Source organism: Tursiops truncatus, chromosome 9 (genome assembly GCF_011762595.2).
Source record: "Tursiops truncatus isolate mTurTru1 chromosome 9, mTurTru1.mat.Y, whole genome shotgun sequence".
Lineage (NCBI taxonomy): Eukaryota > Metazoa > Chordata > Mammalia > Artiodactyla > Delphinidae > Tursiops > Tursiops truncatus.
This window is the reverse complement of record NC_047042.1, coordinates 104,595,754-104,614,737: the sequence shown is the minus strand read 5'-3', so window position 1 is coordinate 104,614,737 and position 18,984 is coordinate 104,595,754. Positions and strand designations below refer to the sequence as shown.

General features: G+C 58.6%; 1 protein-coding gene across 4 annotated transcripts in view; it reads left to right on the top strand.

The window, feature by feature from the left end:
• PTPRN2 (protein tyrosine phosphatase receptor type N2) overlaps positions 1-18,984 on the top strand; it is a 689,600-nt gene that overhangs the window by 270,181 nt on the left and 400,435 nt on the right. For all 4 annotated transcript variants that reach the window (XM_033863563.2, XM_033863561.2, XM_033863564.2 and 1 more), the window contains exons 10-11: positions 8,948-9,034; positions 15,608-15,687. In XM_033863563.2, coding sequence (XP_033719454.2) covers positions 8,948-9,034; positions 15,608-15,687 — 167 coding nt within the window. The remainder of the gene's footprint in view (positions 1-8,947; positions 9,035-15,607; positions 15,688-18,984) is intronic.

Sequence of the window (18,984 nt, the reverse complement as noted above, 5' to 3'; positions counted from 1 at the left end):
CCCCTCAGGAGAGCGCTCCGTAACCTAAACGTGACCGTGTCATTCTGTCCCCGACGACGACGGCCTTGCCCAGGCCTGGGCCCTGCAGCTCCATTTCCCTCCCCAGCCTGCTTCCTTTCCGCTCTGGAATGTGAGGGGTCCTGACAGGAGGCCTTGGGTTTGCTCCTGGCCCAGCACGCTCAGATGCCACCTCCTCCAGGCAGCTCTCCTTGGTCAGGGTCCCTCCTCCAGGGCGCCGCCCTCCCCTCAGAACCTTACCTGGAGGTGGAATGACACACCCTGTGGGGTTCTTCCGCTTCGAGCAGGGGCCGCACCAGCAGTTGCTCAGCTGCGTCCCAGCCCCTGGCGCCTGGCTCCTCCAAAGGCGCTGGTGGTCTGCGGTGCTTTCCTTCCCCCTCGCACCCTCTGCAGTCCCCCACCTGCTTTCCCCGCACGCGTCCCTCCCTTCCTGATGTAGCCCCAGTGCTGCTGTGAGATCACGCAGGCTCCCCGGCTCGAGGCCCTCACCCGTCCACCCGGCTGCTGTCACCTCAGGACCCCGCCCTCCAGCCACCCCCGGGCTCTCATGTTCGTGGTTCTGAATCGCTACGGGAAAACACTGACTCCTCAGGTGGGCTGGGCTGGGCTGGGCTTCTCTGTGGAGCCCCCTCTGGATCTGTTTACTTAGCTGCAGACCATGCCTTCACGCAGACATCATGCTTCTCGTGGCGGCTGCTCTGTCCGTCTTGGACCCCCAGTGCCAGACAGGCACTGGGGGTGCTGGGGGAGTAAGTGACAGGGTGAGGAGGGACTTCCGGGAGCTGAGGCCTCCGCTCGAGGATCAGCCCGCTGGGGGCGGGCTGTGCGTAAATGCTAGGAAATGGTTGTAGCTGATGTGGGAGCCCTTCCCGAGGCAGTTCGAGGCTCCGATGGTAACGGAAATCCAAGTCACAGAACTGAGTCTTCAAAAGCGCCAGTGGCAAGGCTTTTGCCTCTGAACAGAGGTTCTGCTTAGAAAGCCCTACATCTGCATCCTCAGTGATGGTCTAAGGGAGCCTGGGGGTCTCGAGGATAACCTGCCGGTGGCCGCGCTCCAGGGGCCTGGGCGGTGTCCCCACGGCCTCGGCTCGAGGGCCTGGGCGTCCTGGGTGCCGAGATGCAGCCACGGGGCCCCCGTCCGAGAGGCTTCCCGGGCTGTCAGTTTCGTATTTTTCACGAGGCAGCAGATCTGTGTTTGCTCTTCCCTGTGCAGAATTTTGAACACACACAAGAGCAAGATACTGACCCAGGCCCGGCGACCCAGACAGCCCAGGCCGGTCACACCCCACCTACTTCCAGCTCTCCTCCTTTGAAACAAATCCCAGTTATACTGTCTTAGAAGCATTTCATGAAATATCTTTAAAATAGAGGGATTCTTTCTTTTTAACATACCGTAATGCCATGTCACACCTACAAAGGACCCCAGATCCCTTAATATCGTCAAATATGTAGTCTGTGTTCAAATTTCCAGTTGTAACATCAGTGTCAGAACTTTGTTTTCGTTTATTAGCTTGTTGGCTCACGTCTGCTGAGGTCATAGAGCCGTGCTGGAGTTTGACGTCTGCTCTTGGCTGGAATTCTAGACCTGGAGGGTAGCTCACATTTGCCTGGCCTCTAACCGTGGTGGTGGACGGAGTGAGAAAATGCCCTAAAGGTGCAAATGTGATGGGTGTTGAAACAGTTTCAGTGCCTCTCTGGCCCAACGCCTTCCAGGTCAGCTTGGCCATGTCTGGCTGCCCAGAGGTGCCAGAAGGGACGATGGTGCCAGGGGACCCTTATGGTCTCTGACTGTGAGCCCCCTTCCCGCACGGGATCCTTCTGCTGCAGCAAAGGGCGAGATGTGTTGTTGGTGGGCGGGGCCGGGCGGGGAGGGAAGCCCGGCCCGCGCCGAGCAGGCCTGGAGCCTGGCCCTCCAGCCTCTGTCCGCCGCATGGCTGTCCTTAGAACCCGACTCCTACCGGCTGGTTCTACAGCCCAGCCTGGGAGTGCGGAACGTAGGAGCGTCTGGTGACGTGGGGACCCTGCTCTCGTTTAGCCATGAAGACCTGTACCTGTGTGTACGTGTCTGCAGCTGCACCTGCGCGGATACCTGTGTCTGTACACCTGCATCTGTGTCGTCTGCTTAGGTCTGTGTCAGCTATATCTGTGTACCGACATCTACCCCTACGCCTACATTTATCTCTATCTACGTCCATATCTGTGTCTGCATGTCTGCACCTACAGGTACACCTGCACTCATACCTATACCTACGTCTGTACCTCTGTACATCTCACATCTGCGTCATCTATTTGTGTCTGTATCTGTCTGTCTACATCTACAGCTACACCTAACCTACACCTACACCTATATATCTATAGCTACACCTATATATCTATACCTACATCTATATATCTCTACCTACACCTATATATCTATACCTACACCTATATATCTATACCTACATCTGTATCATTTACATCTACATCCATAACTGTATCTACGCAGCCCCCCAGCTGCTTTGCTGTTGGATTTCCATAATCGTCGGGGAAGCTTAGCTTTTTGTCTTCAGTGATGCCCTGGAATTCCACAGTGATCCCCACAGACCCTCACACCCTAACACCTGCAATTGATTTTTTGCAAAGTGTCTCAGCTGTGTTATAAATGGGCCAAGACTTGAATCTGTCAGAAGTTAAGCAGTTTAAATTCCACTCCTACGTATGAAGGACTAGGAAAGAGGGAGAAAAATATGAAAAGATGAGATTTGCCCTGCTGTCAAAATAGTAGTAAGTCTGCAAGTGAATAATGAAGCCAGAGGGAAAAGGAAAACTGGAAAAAAAAAAAAAAAAGTATCCAGAGAGGAGACGGTTGAGGCAGATAGGCTTACGTAGAACGATGACTTGAAAGCTTTACTAGAACGCTAGCTGTGGATACTGGTTACGTCGGAGTTGGTTTCAGGCTTCAGATGAGCTTGCAGGGCCCCTGCTTGGAGCTCTGCGGGGGCAGGCGGGTGGAGCGGCACAAGCAAAGGCCCCGCCTGCGTCAGGAGGCGCGTGGGCACCTCAGGGGCTGAGATGAGGCTGGAGGACGGGCAGTGAGCGGTGAGGTCTTCCCCAGCAGACGTAGGACGGCCCTGCAGGCGCCAGGGGTGGGTGGCGAGGTCAGGGTCCGCTCTGCTGGATCCTCTGCTGCCCGTGGAGGAGGGATAAGGGGACCTGCGGTGGATGGAGGAGACCGGCCAGTGGGCATGCTGGCCGTCAGCACCGTGCCCGCCTCGCCCTCTGTGCCGCGGGCATCGTCTGTGCTGTGACCTCGGCTGGACGGAAATCTAGCTCGGCAGTTGCACCACGACTGCTGGGGTGAGGAGTCTGCCCTGGCGAGGTCTGGGGTCAGCCTCCGGGGCCCGGGGGTGGGACGGGGGAGCCAGCAGAGGGCCACCCGCTGCTTCTCGCTGCGGGGCTGCGCTGACGGAGGCCGTGTGTCCCGAGGGGGCTCGGTGGAGGGTCCCCACGAGTGGGTGCCGCTGGAGGTTAGGGCCGCAGGAGGGGCAGGGAGGAGAGTCACGAGAGGGGCTCCCGGGAGGAGATGGTCCCTCCCGCCCCCCACTCCTCCCGGACCCTGATCTGCGCTCCGCTGTATGGGACACACGGCGTGTCTGGGCTGCATGGAATGTCTTGGAAGCAGATGAGAATGACCATCTCAAGAGATGTAGAAAAAGCATTTGACAAAATTCAACTTCCTTTTATGATAAAAATTCTCAACAAAGCGGGCATAGCGGGAACATACCTCAACGTAAAAAGGCCACGTATGACAAACCCACAGGTAGCGTCACACTCAACGGTGAAAAGCTGAAAGCTTTTTCCCTTAGGTTGTGCTACTGTTGACTTGCTCTGTGGTTACCATGAGGCTTACATGAAACATCTTCTCTTTACAAGTCCCTTTTAAGTGGATAGCAGCTTCACTTTGCATACAAAAGCTTTACATTTCTATGTTTTTGACGTCAATGCACTTTTTATAAAGGTGACACTCTAAGACGTTGTATACTTAGGTTTGTATTAAGCGGTTGGCAAATTTTTTTTTCCTGGAGAATAAAATTGTTTTGGAGAATATATTTATTCAAATATATTATGGAGAACATATTTGTTAAAATTTTGAATATATTTATGTTGAGACGCACAGTCTCATCTTGATGTTAAAAAATGCTAAGTTGTTAGCATACAACAGTTTTTTATCTATTTATGATTTACCTGTGAAGAGTTGATGGTTGTTAGCAGGTTGTTAGCAGGTTTTAATAAGAGTAATTCAGGGTTGGCAGAGACTCGGGGTGAATTTGCCTGTGCTCCGCGATGCCGGGGAGCTCAGCCCTCACAGGAGCTCAGTGTGTCTGCCCAGATTGTCATAGGCTCACTCACTCACGCTCTGAAAAACGGGGCCTTCATTCGACTCCTGCAGGGAGGACAGTGGCGCCAGACGGGAGTTGGGAACTTGAATCACTGTGACGCCAGCAGGATTGTCCTCATCAGAAGCGTCACTTCTCTGCATCGGGGAGAATTCCTGTGGGTTAGCAAAAATTTTAACTACCTTATAGGATGATTTAAAAAGAGAAGCATCATTTTGTGTTGTAGTGATGGGTGCGGATAACTGGAATAATCGGTGAGTCCCGTGAAAATCTCATTTTGTTCATTGATTTCAAGTATCATCTCAAAAAACGTTGTATCAAGGTTGACTCGTTTTCATTTTGTGACCCATCACTCATTTGGTTCCCAACCTTCGGTGAATTTTCAAATAAATAGTGAGATGTCCGCAGTGAGGAAGTGAAGCGGCGGAAGCGCGGTCGGCTCCTGGATGCAGAGTCCTAGACGCGAGCGTGGGGCTGGCGGGGCATCCGGCCCCGTCGCCGCATCCCGTTCTCTGCTTGGTTTCACGTGTCTCGTAAGTAAGAGACGATAGCACTTGGAAAAATAAGACCTGGAGAGGTTACGGGTGCAGACGCTCTTCAGTCCGGTTGGGCTAAAATCCAGGCAGAGGTGCAGCAGTTGGGAAGCCGACATCCCAGCGTTACCTTGACATTTTCCGTTTCCATCTTTCTTTGGGGATTTACTAGCGTGATCTTGGGCAAGGGATTTAATTTCCCGAGTCTCAGTTTCCACCTCTCTCGAGTGAGGTTAATACGGGACCTTCCTCCCAGGTCTGTGTGAGCAGTGAATGAGAGAATTTCCGTGGAGTCACGCACGGCCGAGGGCGGAGGGACGCCTTCCAGAAGTCTGCACTGGTCCTAAGCTTTCTGCCCCTTACGCCGTTTTCACTAGTCTTTATTTTCAGAGTGGCCTCCGAAACTCCCTCATCACCTCCTCGTTTTGGCCCCTTCCTCTAGTCCAGCAGTGACTCAGGACACTGCGGCCATCGTGGGGCTGTGCGTGTGGCCATCAGGCTCTCCTGAGAGCGGGGCGCGGCTGCCCCTCGGCGGGCTTCCGTCGAGGTCAGGACGCCGACGCAGTCCATTTCGCCTGTTCTGCTGACTTGGTAGCTCCCGGCAGCAGCCTTGTTTAACGCGGTTGAACAGCAGGAACGTGCGGCTTCAGAAAGGAAGTGGCTTAGTGAGGAGGCCCGGCCCAGCTGTCGACAGGAAATCCTTCCTGCCGCTGACAACCAGGCAGGCAGGGGACCCCCCAGCCGCTGCCGGCTCTGACCTCAAGCTGCTAAAAGCGCCACCTCTCTCTTCCAGGCGGCGCTGGGCGTCCAGGTAATCAGGGTGGCAGCTGTCACAGGCGGGCCCCTGAAATTGCACGTGCTGTATCCGTCCATTGATTTTTGAAATGAACCCCAACTGCTTTCTGAGGAAGTTCAGACCATGACATGACAGCTGATGGCCACATAGTTTAAAAATAAAACAGAAACAACTGCGTGCTCGTTTTGAGTACAGTCAGCACCTCTCGTTTGTCCGACTTGCACGAGAACGGAGCCGCTGTTGTCCTGAGCCATCTGCCTGCCGGAGCCGTGACAGCGAGACGGGAGGGGCCGACGGGGTCACCGCGCGGCTCCGGTCATCGAAGTGTCTCCTTGGAGAGCAAGCCGGCCACTGAGAACATTCTGGGCTGGCGAACCTCATCATTATCTTCAAGGCTGTTTTAGATAATCTCGTAATGGAGGAAAATGTTCAGTTTCTTGGCTGTGAGGGTGGAAGAAGGTAGGGCCAGGAGGCTCACAGTGGGCCTGACATCCACGACGGAGGCGCCGGACTCCGCATCTCCTTACGTTACCCCTTGTTGAAGACAAGCTAGGAAACGGGGTTCGTGGAATCTCGTAGCAACCTGGTAGGGAAGTTGGTTTGTGTCCGGACTTTGGAGAGAAAGGAAAAGATAAGAGCTGGTCACGCCCTCCGCAAGCCTGCAGCTCGTGGACAGACAGGACCGAAATGCGCAGAATCCTCAGAGACCTTTGAAAATAAGTGGTGTGCTGGGTGGCTTGGAGTCAACGTGCAGGGGGGTTCGGGGAAAGGAAGGAGCTCGTGGCCTTAGGGCTGAGAGCTGGCGGGGCCTGCTTAGTGGCCAGAGGCCGGGGAGGGGGGGACAGGGCCCTGTCTTCCTGACGCCGGGCTGTGGGACTCGTCCCCCTCTGATGTGGCGGTATTTCTCCTGCGCACTGAGCTGGCGCTGTGGTCAGCACCGGATGGCTCCCTCGAGACCCGTGCCCGTCACCAGGGCACAGGTGCCCGCAGGGCTGCCGTGCAGCCAGGCCTGTCCCCGCGCGGAGCTCGGGGTCCCAGCAGACTTCATGTAGATGCAGACGTGCTGGAGCACCAGGCTGGCTGAGGGACAGACGGACCTGACCTGCAGCTCCTGGCAGGCAGCGGCGAGGCAGGCACCAGGGTTCCGCGTGGACTCCTTTCCCGGTTGGCAGCTGACCTCCCGGTGGGGCTGAGATGCCAGCTCTGAGAGGTGTCCCTGGGATTCCGTGAGTGAGGGGACGGGGATGCACACACACCTCTTTAAAAACATTCTTATTTTAAAACCTCTGGAGAGCGTGTTTGGGAGGTTTGGGGGACTCGTCCACCCTTGATGGGAGGGTCCCCAGCCCTGAGGGCTACCTACTCAGGAAGCAGGATGGGGGTGGGGGTAGCCCCTCAGCTGCAGACCGGGACCGACCTCTCCTTCCTCACCTTCGGAAGAACGGCTTGGAGGTTGCAGAGGGTTTGGAGTCACCAGAGGGGTGTGGCGAGCGGGCCTGGCACAGTCAGTAAAAGTGGCGCCGCTGGCAGCAACCGGTGTCCCCACCCAGAGAGCACATTCCAGCTCCTTGGCTGGGCTGGCGGCCCGTCTGCCCCCAGGGAAGAGGTGGGTGTAGCGCGAGGCGCCGCGGTGGGCGGCGTGCCTCCCGGCCCAGACCTGCCGCCAGCTCGCGGTGGGACGCGCTGATCGCAGCCTCCCGAGCGCTTCCTCCACTGGGTGACAGCGTCTTCTGAGGGACGCGGCGGTCAGCCTGGGAATCTCAGAGCAGTCGCCCCCAGTCCCGTCGCTGCGCCTGCTTCTCCGCATCTCCTCGGGGCGCAGAGGCGTCTGGAGCTCTCCCCTGACGCCAGCCGACGTCACAGCCCTTGTCGACGCGTCTGCGCGGGGATTCTGCCTCTGCCCTTACCGAGGCGTCCCGCTCGCCCGTGGTCTCGCTCACCTGCTGGTCCCTCCTGCCCGCACACCTGAACCATCTCAGCAGGCTGCAGGGCCTGCCCGGCGCCCACCTCCACGGCCCCCGCCTCTGGGACCCCCCTTGGTTCCTTCTCGTGCCCTGCGCCCCTGCTGTCTCTTGGAGTCACGCGGTCCTGGGACAGCCCATCGGGCACCCCCTGCATGTTCACCGCCTTCCACTCACACGGTGCCGCCCTCTGTGGGGGGCGGGAGGGGCAAGCGGGCTTGGCACCTGGGTCCTCGCGGCCGTCCCCCGGGCGTGTCTGTGTCCCCACCTCCTCTTGCCATGGGGACCCCAGCGGTGGTGGATGAGGGCCCACCTGATGACCTCACGGACCCTGTTTCCGCGTGAGGCCACATTCTGAGGTTCCGGGTTTACGACGTGAAGGTGTGCGTTTTCGGTGACACGGTTCAGCCCCCGACGACACAGGCCCTTTCCCTTGTTGGTGACTTTGCTGCTTGTGTCCCCACTTGGATATAAACCCCAAGAAGCAGCTCAGTGTCTGTGGCTGAATTCCCCGGACGGCGCCCGGCACCCAGTGGCTTTCTTGCACATTTGCTGAATGATGAATGAATGATAGGCTGGGACGGAAACCCCAGCTGTCGACGGTGCTCACGGAACCGCAGGCGAGTTCTCCTCTGAAGGGCGCTGACGGGCTTTCACGGGCAGCGCCTGGGGTGCGAGACAGGCTGGGCTCAGGGACCTGAGTCACATGCGCTGCTGGAGGTGCCCCCCTGGGGACGCTGGCCTTGCTGGGGGTCCGAGGCTCCATGCTGTGGCACGTGGGCCCCTCTGGGGAGTCGCTGCTGCTGCGCTGTCCTGCCGTCCTTAAAAGTGTGACTTTTCAGTATCCTCACTGGCGCATAACTCATTTTAGAAATGAATCCGAATCCACTTAAACACATGCATTCCCTCCGCACGTTTGACGCCCCTCCTGAACTTGGCTTCCCGGCCTCCGCCCTCCTCTCCCACCTCCACCCCGCTCTCCCCCGCTCCCCGCTGAGATGAGCCAGTTGCTGGCTCCTGGGCCCATCACGCTCCCCTGACAACCCCGTTCGCATTGTGGTGTTGGTCTTCTTGCTGGAAAATGCAGGTGGTTCATCACGGCTTGGAGGCCTCTGCTCCCGGGTGGCTGCAGCCCAGCCCTGATGTGACAGGGGTACAGCCGGGGCAGTTCTCCGAGCAGGGCAGGGCGGGAGGGTGGGCTGCGGGGGTCCCTGCTCCTCGGGTGCGACAAGCCCGCCGCGTAACCCTGTGCTCTCCCCGCAGCCCGCTGAGCCCAGAGAAGGGGACGGAGGTGCTGGAGGACGTGGCGCGTCTCCTGGACATGCCGGCGGGCGTCTTCTCGGACATCGCGTGAGTGTGGGCGGGGCCCTGGGCGTCTTCTCCGTCTGGTGGGTCCACCGTGCGCTTGTGGGCTTCGTTAATTGTGTCACAGAGAAACTGGTGAGGGAAGAAGAGGAAGGAAAGGCCCAGCGGGGCTCAGGTTGTTTCTGTAAGAGCAGCTGAAACCCGAGCATCATCAGAAGGACCACAGTCCCCTGAAAGAACCCCGCCCCAGGCTTCAGGTCTCCCCGCTGCGCCAGGAACCACCCAGGAGGCTCTAGACCGTCAGGACGGCCTGGCCCCCGCAGGCGAGCCAGGGCCTCGGGGCTGGGCCCTCAGCTAATGAGGCTCTTCTGACAGCTCTGCGCACGTGGTGGTCCACGGGGACGGTTATCGCTGCACAGATGTTTACCGAGCGCTGAGTGCCCGGGTGGAGTGGAGAGCAGGCAGGGTTCCTGCTCTGGGGAGCTGAGCTGCCAGCAGAGGTGGACACATAGACAGAGCCAGAGAAGGTCAGGCGCCTTCCGTCCCGTCCCCGTGAACAGAGGGATGAGGCCAAGAGGGAGGAACCTGGGGCAGGAGACCCCACCTACGGGGGGGACGTCCACATGGGAGGGTCGTGCGGCCGTGGGAGCCCGGCCCGGAGCCCAGGTGGCCTTGGTCCCAGTGCTGGAGCCAGCGCGGATGTTCTCCAGGAAGGCGCCTTTCCAGCCGCCTGGAGAACGAACTACAGGGGACCCAGGTGGAGCCCAAGTGCCGTGAGGCTGCTGAGGTCTCCGGGGACGGGCCGTGGCCTCGGAGCGGGAGGGGCGGCGGGAGGGGCGGGTGCGAGATGAGTCACCCGCTGGCAGAGGGTCCATGTCTGTTCCGTTCAGCCGCACGCGGGCCCCCGAAGCCACTTGTATTCTCACCTGTAACATCAAGGGTCCGTTACAGCTGTCCTCTGTCAAATCGCATTGATTGGCTGTGCGTCCGGCACCGCTCCGGTGTGCAGGACCTCCAGGAGGGTTTGGTCATCAGACTCAGGCCCTGGAGTGGGAGGGCCTCACGCAGCCCAGCGGGGAGCCGTTCCTGCTGCCCGTGGCCACTTCCACAGGCCCTTTGGCCCTGTCACGGTCTCCGCGTGGCCCAGTAAGCAGGACAGACGGCCTGACCTGGAGGTTCTGACTGTTCCCTTCAAAGAGGAGGAGGGGGTCCCTGGAGCTTCCTGCCCCGTTCCTGGCTCCTGTGGGCAACTCCCCTGGGCTGCACACACCACAGGGTCCCCACGGGCTTGGCCACTGAGAGCCCAGCTCAGGTCCAGGGTTCCCTGCTGCATGTCTGCATAAGCACGCCTGGCACGCTGACCGCACGGCGTGGGTGCGTGTTACACACACGCATGACGGAACACACGCATGACGGAACACGCATGGCGGAATGAGTGATGGCACAGGCGGGTCTGGCACCCCAGACGGCCCCCAGTGACACTGCACCCCTCCCTCTGTAGAGGGGACATTGAATGTGGCCCAGGGCTGAGGGAGGGAGGGAGGGAGGGAGTGGGCGCCTCCTTCGTCAAAGGCAAGAACCTCGTGCGAGAACTCTGAGGGCCTCAAGTACCAGGCAGAGGGGTCCTGAGACCGGAGCTTCCAGGAGCAGCTGGCGGCCTGCAGCGCTGGGAGACCGTCCTCGCACCTCAGAAGTAATCACCCGAATGAGCTCTAGGGTGGGACTCCTTAGGCCCCCGCGGGGCTGTGTTCATTGAACCTGCATCATCTTCCGTTAGCAAAACCCTCCGTGGTGACCAGGCAGCAGACGGAAGGCAGAGGTCCCAGCCCCGGGCTGTTTCCTGGAGACGTGCCCTTTGCTGCCCCCCTGCCGCCCCTTGTTTCTTAGAAACCTTCCAGATGGGATGGAGGCCGGGGCTGTGCGCCCCCCCACTGCTGCCACGGGAGCGTTTGAGGGAGGGTTGGAGAGGAAAGGGAGTTGTGGGAAGTGGCGTCAGTCCTGGGGGGCTCCAGTGCGGGGGGCTCGGGCCTGGGGCCTTCAGGAGACGCTGCCTAGCCTGCCTGGCACCCCTCTCTGGCCCCTCACCTGGGTCTGCGGCTCAGTCCCTCCAGGTCTGGAGACTCTGGGGACACGGGTGTCCTGGGGGCTTTCCAGCCTCGGAAGCTGGGCCGGTTCCCAGACCAGCTCTTTTGTAGACATCACCTGCCAGTCTCTTTCCTGCTCAGGGGACGGGGGCTTCCGACTCCCCCGGGGCCATGCTGCACCCCGCTCTTTCAGCCTTTGGGAGTCTGGTCCAGGGCCCTCGCGCGACTAAACCCCCGAGCGGCCCTTTCCCCGCAGCCTCGCCCGGCCCTGGAGCCCCCCGTCTGCCCTCGAGCCTGCTTCTGGGCGCCCAGGCCCCTTGGGAACCCCCGTCCTGCCCAGTTAACGCTCGTCTCGCACGTCTGAGTATTTAATGCTGTACGTGGTCTGCGGGGGTGTGTGTGGTGTCCCATGCCACACATGCACGTCCTGTGTGTCGCCCCCAGGACCCAGCACGTGAGGACACGCACCAGCCGCAGGGACTGACCTGGGGAGGCCTGGGGGGATGACCGCGTGGCCAGCATGCTCTCAGGGCTGGTCATCGTGGCAGGAGAGGAGAGGAATCTGCCCCACGAGGCGGCACTTCCAGGACTGTCTGCGTGTTTATGGAAGTACTAGTTATGCTTCATATGTTTTGTTAATGGTCATGTAGCTGTCAAGCAAATTTCATTATTTCTTATTACATCGTTAGAGGCCATTAAAACGGCATCAGCGCACTGGTGGAATTACGCCGGCAGACGCACAGCGACCGCGGTTGTGATTTTATAATCTAATCATGGCTGTCCGAGGAGGCGGTGCTGATTGATGCGGCTCTTAGTCAGGTGGGCGGTGCTGCAGGGCCTCGCGGACTCGCAGCCAGTGGGGGCTTCAACCAGCTCAGGGAACGCAGGCGCCAGCCTCATCCCGGGTCCCCCTTCGGGTCCCCCTTCGTGAGTCCTCGTGAGGCAGGAAGCGGTGTGATTTCCCTTCCGTGTGGTCGACCACGCTGACGAAGGGCGATTCCTGAAGACGCAGCGGGAACTCACGGCCTGACGTGTTCACGAGGTCCTGTGCACAGGCCAGGTCAGCTGGACCCTGCAGGAGCCCGGCGAGGACGCGGCCCCCCTGTCCCGTGCCCACTGCCGACCCTCCACACCTCCCTCCCCATATGAGGACCCCGCAGGTTTGGAGGATTCTGGAAGACGTGTTTCAGCTTCCTGGAGCAGAGATTGTACTTATTTGCCTCCTGTCTTGTTTCCCTGGCGACTTGCCAGAACTGCCCCTGTTTTACAGCCGGGCAAACCGAGGCGGGGGAGGTTAAGGCTCAGCAGGGTGACAGATGGTGACACAGGACGCGGCTGTGCAGTGGAGGCTCTGTGCAGAGGCTTTCACGTCCCCGCGCGTTAGAGCAGGTGCTGGGGAGCGAGCACCCGAGCCCACGTCGTGTTCGGCCATAAGGGGTTGGATATGCCCCGTGCAGCGGGGTGACCCTTCCCTCGCTGGTGCCAGGGCCAGGGCTCAGCTGCGCAGGGGCTGGGCCGTCACAGACCGGGTGTCAGGTAGGGAGTTGGTGACGGCAACACGGACCCTCCATTCAGGGCGTGCTTTCCACGCTAGGCGGTCCCAGGGTCACGGCTGTGCATCCCGGGGTCACATGTGTGCATCCCAGAGGCATGTGTGTGGCGTCCCGGAAGGAAGGAGGGCCCTGGTGCCCCGTCAGCCTCTCCTGCTGGTCCCGCAAGTGTTGGGGCAGGTGAACAACCCCTGTGTGCTCCGTCTTTGGGAATCCAGGGACGTCCGTGAGATCTTTAGAGAAAACTGTCGGCACCGGAGGGAAGATTAGATTTAGGGGGTCCCACGGGCCTCAAACTCTGCAGATGTAGTTTAGATTAGACACGTCCCAGAAGCCACGCGTAAACCCAGAGCCGTGCCACGTGGGTCTGCTGTTAGTGCGTTGGTGGTGGGTGTGGACGCTCGAGTTGGGAAGGACTTTCTCCTAGTTTTGGAAGCAGTTGCGCTAGATGTCGGGACTCAGTCCCAGACGTAGCCCCACCATCCACACGCGTGTCAGGCGCCGGCGGGAAGCGTCGTCGCACGAGTGACCTGTACAATAATTAACGTTTAATTCGAGCACAGACATCGAGCAGTTGCTGCACTTGCTAGGAGGTCCCAGAGCAACGGTTTTCAGAGCGTTTGTGGAAGTGGGGTTGGAACTGAGGGGGCGGAACCCAATTCCCACGGCGAGGGGGGAAGACGCCGCGGCAGGAAGTCTCCAGGGGCAGGGAGGCCCCCTTGTCCACCCCGGGAGCATCCAGCAGGGGCCGGGGAGGGGTTTGCTGCATCCCCTCGGACCCTGGGGCCTGGGGAGTCCACGGAGGGTGCTGCATGCGACGTGCACGGAGGGTCGGACAGGTCCTCCGGGTGCCACACGCGGGGGGGGGGGTGGGGCGGGACCCGGGAAGACTCGGCTCGGCCGCGACAGCGGGGGTGGAGAGGGAGGGTGGCGCTGCTGCCGGACGTGGTGACGTTCCTTGTACAGGGAGGTGACCGGGAGGCCCCGTGGCTGGATGAGCCACCAGAGCTGTGGGCGCCACGGCAGGAGCTGCTTCAGGAGCGCTCGCTGCGCTTGCGGCGAGGCCCAGGCTCCTGGGTGGAACGTCCGACAGCAGAGGTGCTGGAAGGACGGCCATGCTACCCCTGGGGGCTCCGCAGTTCCCTCTGCAGAGGACTCGGCTGGCCAGGGAGCTGGGCCAGAGGCCGCCTGAGGGACAGGACCCAGGCCGCCTGAGGGTCACGAGTGGAGGTAGCCCCTGAATGCCAAGAAGCCCTGAGGCTCGTGGACGCGTGGTCTGAGCTCCCACGACCTGGAGCAGCGGGCCGGCCTCTGGATGACGCGCTCGGGAAGGAGGGGAGGGGACAGAGTGGATGCAGAGGAGGTGGCACGTGGCGCACGCCTGACTTGGTGATTTGGTTCCTGCTAGCGGCGTTTCTGCCGTTTCTGAGAGTGTCGCTGTCCTTTCCACGTAACTCTTCTCAAGCGTGGTCCCTTTCACTTGAGTCTCACTCTCGTGCACTTTTCCTTACATCACCCTTATTAGGAGCGCCTTTGAAATGATCCTGTCATAGACGCTGGAACTGGCGTGGAGTGGGTGGGAGGCCCAGCAGGGGGCAGGGCCGGGTTAGAACATGCAGGTGACGGGCGGCCTGGCGGCGTCACCTGTGACTCAGCTGGGCTCCCTTTAAGGGAGGACAGCCCTTGGGTCCTCAGGGTCCTCGTCGTAAATGGAGGCGACGGCGCCTGCTTTGCTGGAGAGATTAAACACGGTACACGCGAAGCTCCCGTGCGCACGGAGGCTCAGCAGATGGCAGGCACGTGGTTTTGTTCTCGGCGGTGTTATTCGGTGGTTGAATCTGTGCATACTGATAAGACTCCATGGCATCAGCGAGGAAGGCCCAGCCCCTGGACCAGGGGAGGGCAGTCGAACTGAACACAGCCTGTTGTGGGGAACCTCACCGATCACCAAGAAGAGCACTGCCTTGCCAGGGGCATCGTGACGGCCAGGAGCCCCTGGAAACCACGCGTGTGCCGGGAAGGGCCACCTCTGAGCGGCCCGTGCCGTTCCGGCCCCCTCGACACCAGCTCCTGGGGGTTGTGTCCGGGAGATGATGGCCCAGGAGATGCGGAGCTGGGACAGTCCTGACAAAGGCGGCCTCCCTGCCCCCCTTCAGACGAATCAGTTGTTAAAAGGGGGATGTACTTTTCAAAGTCATGTGCAACACAGTAATTAGAAAGCTTTGAAAAATTTTTTTACCAGATATTCATTTTTAATTATTATTTATTTATTAATTAAGTTATTTATTTTTGCCGTGCTGGGTCTTCGTTGCTGCATGCGGGCTTTCTCCAGTTGCAGCAAGCGGGGGCCACTCTTCATCGCGGTACGCGGGCCTCTCACTATCACGGCCTCTCTTGTTGCGGAGCACAGGCTCCAGACGCGCAGGCTCAGTAGTTGTGGCTCATGGGCCCAGCCGCTCCACGGCATGTGGTATCTTCCCGGACCAGGACTCGAACCCGTGTCCCCTGCATCGGCAGGCGGACTCTCAACCACTGCGCCACCAGGGAAACCCCCCTGCCAGTTATTTTTTTACTGAGTAGTTCTAAAGATTTCAATAAGTTTTTTAAACAGCTCCTTTCAGGAGAATTTTAAAAATACCCGTCTCTTTCCTTTCTGCTTTTGGTTCCTGCGGCTCCCTTGGGAACAGAATACTGAAAACAGTTTCCATAACAATTTTTCTTTTTCCCTTGCAAGAATATCTGCTTGTTATTGTTGGATATTGGGGTTGATTTGAACTTTTTGTAAGCGCCCTGCCGTGTGTGTGTTAGAAAAGCGAAGCCTGTGGATAGAATTCCTGGAATCTGGGAACAGAGTCACAGTGACCCCGCAAAGCCACCCCCGCGGAGGTCGCGTGTGGACGAGCAGCGCCTGGGGTGCGTGTGGCGTTCAGGGAGGAGGCCCGTGTGCTGAGCGGTTCTCACGCCTGTTAAACGGTCTCTTCCAGGGTCTCGGGACCAGCGGTGACCTTCAGGGTGCGCGCCAACCTCCAGAACGTGACAGCGGCGGACGCCGCGAAGGCGGCAGGTGAGGCTGCTTCCGCGCAAGCGCACGCACCCGCCCGGGCAGGGGAAGGGGGCCAGCTGCTCCGAGGACAGCCGTCTCCCCAGAACCCCGATACTCATCGGGTGGGGCCCGGAGGGGAGTGGCTGGCCTCCCGGGGGTGGGCGGTGGCGACCGCACTGCTCGCTCGGATAGAAGGTGGTGTAGGGGCGGGGCTCCGGCCTCTGCGAAGAGCCCGTGTGGACAAAACGATGCCCTGGTGCTTTGAGGTTTTCCGTCCCGTCCCAGCCCAGCAGCTCGCACGGGCTTCACCGTGTCCACCTGGCCCACGAGAGCACGGGACGAAGGTCTGAGTAGCCCAGTGCTTGACCTCGGCGTCCCTCCTAGAGCCCAGCCCGTCACCCGCTCACACATTTTGCGATCTTCTGGGGTGGGGGGGGTCCCAGCGTGTGGTTGGTGTGTGTCCCTGAATGGAAAGCGCAAAGCGCCGAACGTGGGGTGTGTACGGAGGCTGCTTTCCCCTGCAGCCCACGTTTGTTTTCAGCTACTGAAAACTCGTGTAACATGTACAGTCTTTCCGCCCAGTAAGAAAAATACAGGAAACGTAACAGAACCTGAGCCTCACGTTTTCCAGTAACTCAGTGGGAAGGACTCTCGTGCTTTATGGTCGTTGGTAAGCGCAGTGGCTGAATGCACCGACCCAGACGCAGCAGAAAATGACTCTTTGTTTCCGCCAATCCTGTATGTGGCTAAATATATGAACTATTTTTAATGAAACCTACATTTTCACCCCAGTGTACAATGCAGCACGGTATTTGGGCTGACTTAGAGATCTGGGCGTTTAGTTCTCGTCCATTGAGGTATCACCTTATGGCGTCTATTAAAGTTTCTTTATCCAGTGACGGTCAACAGGGCATAAAAATAGCTGTAACACCCTCTTTGGTGGAACAAACTGTAGCTCTTCTCTATTTTGGTTGCTGTTGGCTTTTCCTTGTAGGATATTTTGATGCCCTTAGGAACTCTGATTTGCTGAAAGGAATGATTTGGGGAACAGAATTTTTGGTTAAAGAAGAATTCCTTGCGGAGTTGTGCTACTTCCCAGAAAGCCTGTGGAGAGCTGACGCGCACGCCCCCAGCCCACATGCCTCCTAGGCTTCATTTCACTGTAACGGGTGGAGCTCGGGGTCCAGCTGAGCAGAGCAGAGCAGAGCAGAGCAGCCTTTCTCCGGGGTTCCGGAGAAAGGAAGTCAGCAGATTCCATTCTAAACACTCCGCTGGCTGAAAAGGAACGGAATTCCGTGTCAATGGCTTCACCCTGTGTGACCACGGGCTCTTTCCCTGCACAGCACCCATTTTATGGTCCTCGTTCCTCAGCATAAGAGATTATTGAATATATTTAAGACCAAGTCAGTTATCACTTTTTACCCAGAAATGCATTAACAGTTGTTCTGTAATTGGCAATTCATTCCAGTGCTGGGAAGTAATACTTTCAAAATTGGATTTGCTGGAACTTAAGGGTGCTCTGAATGGAGTAAAATGGAACGAAGTCTTTCTATCTTTTAGAATTGTGACAATAGATTCACGACAATGGCATTTCACTTATTTTATTGCTTTCTGTGGGAAATGAGGTTGATTATTTGAAGTCTGCTTCCTTGGTCATTTGAAGTGTGTTCACGTCAGGTACCGAGGGGGAAATTGCACGTGCGATTTGAGTGTCCTATCGCCAACCCTCTAAATACTCAAGTTTCTGAATTACGTTTCCGTGAACCAGCACAGCTGTGCCAGCCAGGGTGTTTCTTGCTTGTGCAAAATGGATGACACACGTGCATGATTTTAAAACTTCGTTTCTTTTGTATTTTAAATAATTTCGTGATGTTGTGGACGTACCTGATGCTGTACAGGGAAAGGATTACGGAGAAGAGCCTGTGACCGTAGGATCCGAGCGTTTGGCGGCAGAAATACCGAACTGTAGTGGCACCTCGACCCCGGCCACCCTGAGGGCGTGTTTGCTGCCACCCGGAGAAGCAGCCTCCTCCAGTGCGGGGTCCACCTAGGGGTGGACGTGACCCCGTGTTAGCAGGAAGAGTTTGAACTTAGAAGGACGTTTTGCGGCTCCGGTTTTAGAAGATGATGTGGAATCTTACTAGTGTTGTTGTGGCAGTGTGGGCGGGGCCGGCAGGATGGGCCGCGTACAGACCGCACAGCCTTCCGCCCGCGTGTCGGTGCCCCTGCAGCTCCCAGGACCGTTTGCCTTTGCTTCTCGCCGTGGGGCTTCCTGGCGCTGCGCTGTGCGCCCCTCTTGTTACCAACAAAGGGAGACGTGACCCTGTGATGGAGTTCAAAGGGCGTTTCCTTTGCCTGTTCTGCACAGGGTGGTACAGAACTTAATGAAGAGTCATGTAGCCGATGACACGTCTGTCCCCGTCAGACACGGTCCGTGTTTGTCCTGAAAGGTGGATGCAATGGGTTTCCTTATACGGGTGGTTCTTTCCTGGGCGTTAATTAGTGAACTTGGGCGTGGACGTCAGGTGTGAGTGAACAGTGGTTCCCAGGAGACACTTCCTGCGTTCAGAGCACACAGAGAAAACCGGTGGTTACGTTCAGTCTTCGTGGCCACGTCATCTAGTCAAGTTGAGCAGGACAGAAAAGTCCTTTTCTCGCTCTTCATTTTCTCGGGAGCTTATCCTTAAGTAGCGTATTTCTAACCCGTGTGTGCGTCTCCCTTCAGGGAGGCTGTGCTTGATCACCTTTAGAGGAAGCACACGTGCTGCTCCCCGCGCCCCGTGGAGACGCCTGCCCCGTGGTCCCCGGGGCCGTGGCCTCTTGCGTGCGCTGCGCGTCCCTCCTGCCCTGAGATCGGCCGTGTCTGCGACCCTCCCGGGGGCCTTTTCGGCCTCAGCTCCTCTTTGCTGGGGTGTTTGACTCATGGCTGTCCGGCAGGTGATGGGCCGGGCTCAGCCGCTTGTCTCCCTTGGTCTTAGCAGCACCAGCTGCGTCCTGTCTAATCCAAGCTCTGGCCTCAGCACTCGGCTTCCATTCTCCCTCTGGGCTCATTTCAAGTAACACACGTGATTTTAAATCCTAGCATCTCCCGTTTGGAGAACGATGCCTTTAAACACTGTCGGGTGTGGGCCCAGGGCTGGGAACCGGGACAGCTGGACGCCAAGACCCACCCCGGACCGTGAGCTCTGCCCAGCCTTCAGGTGAAGGGGGCAGGCGTGTCCTTCTGTAAAGTGTGATGCCGTCGCTCCTGCTGTGATGCCCACGCAGCGCAGCCGTCTGGACGGCCGACCAGGCTTCTCCCTGACGGGAGCACCACAT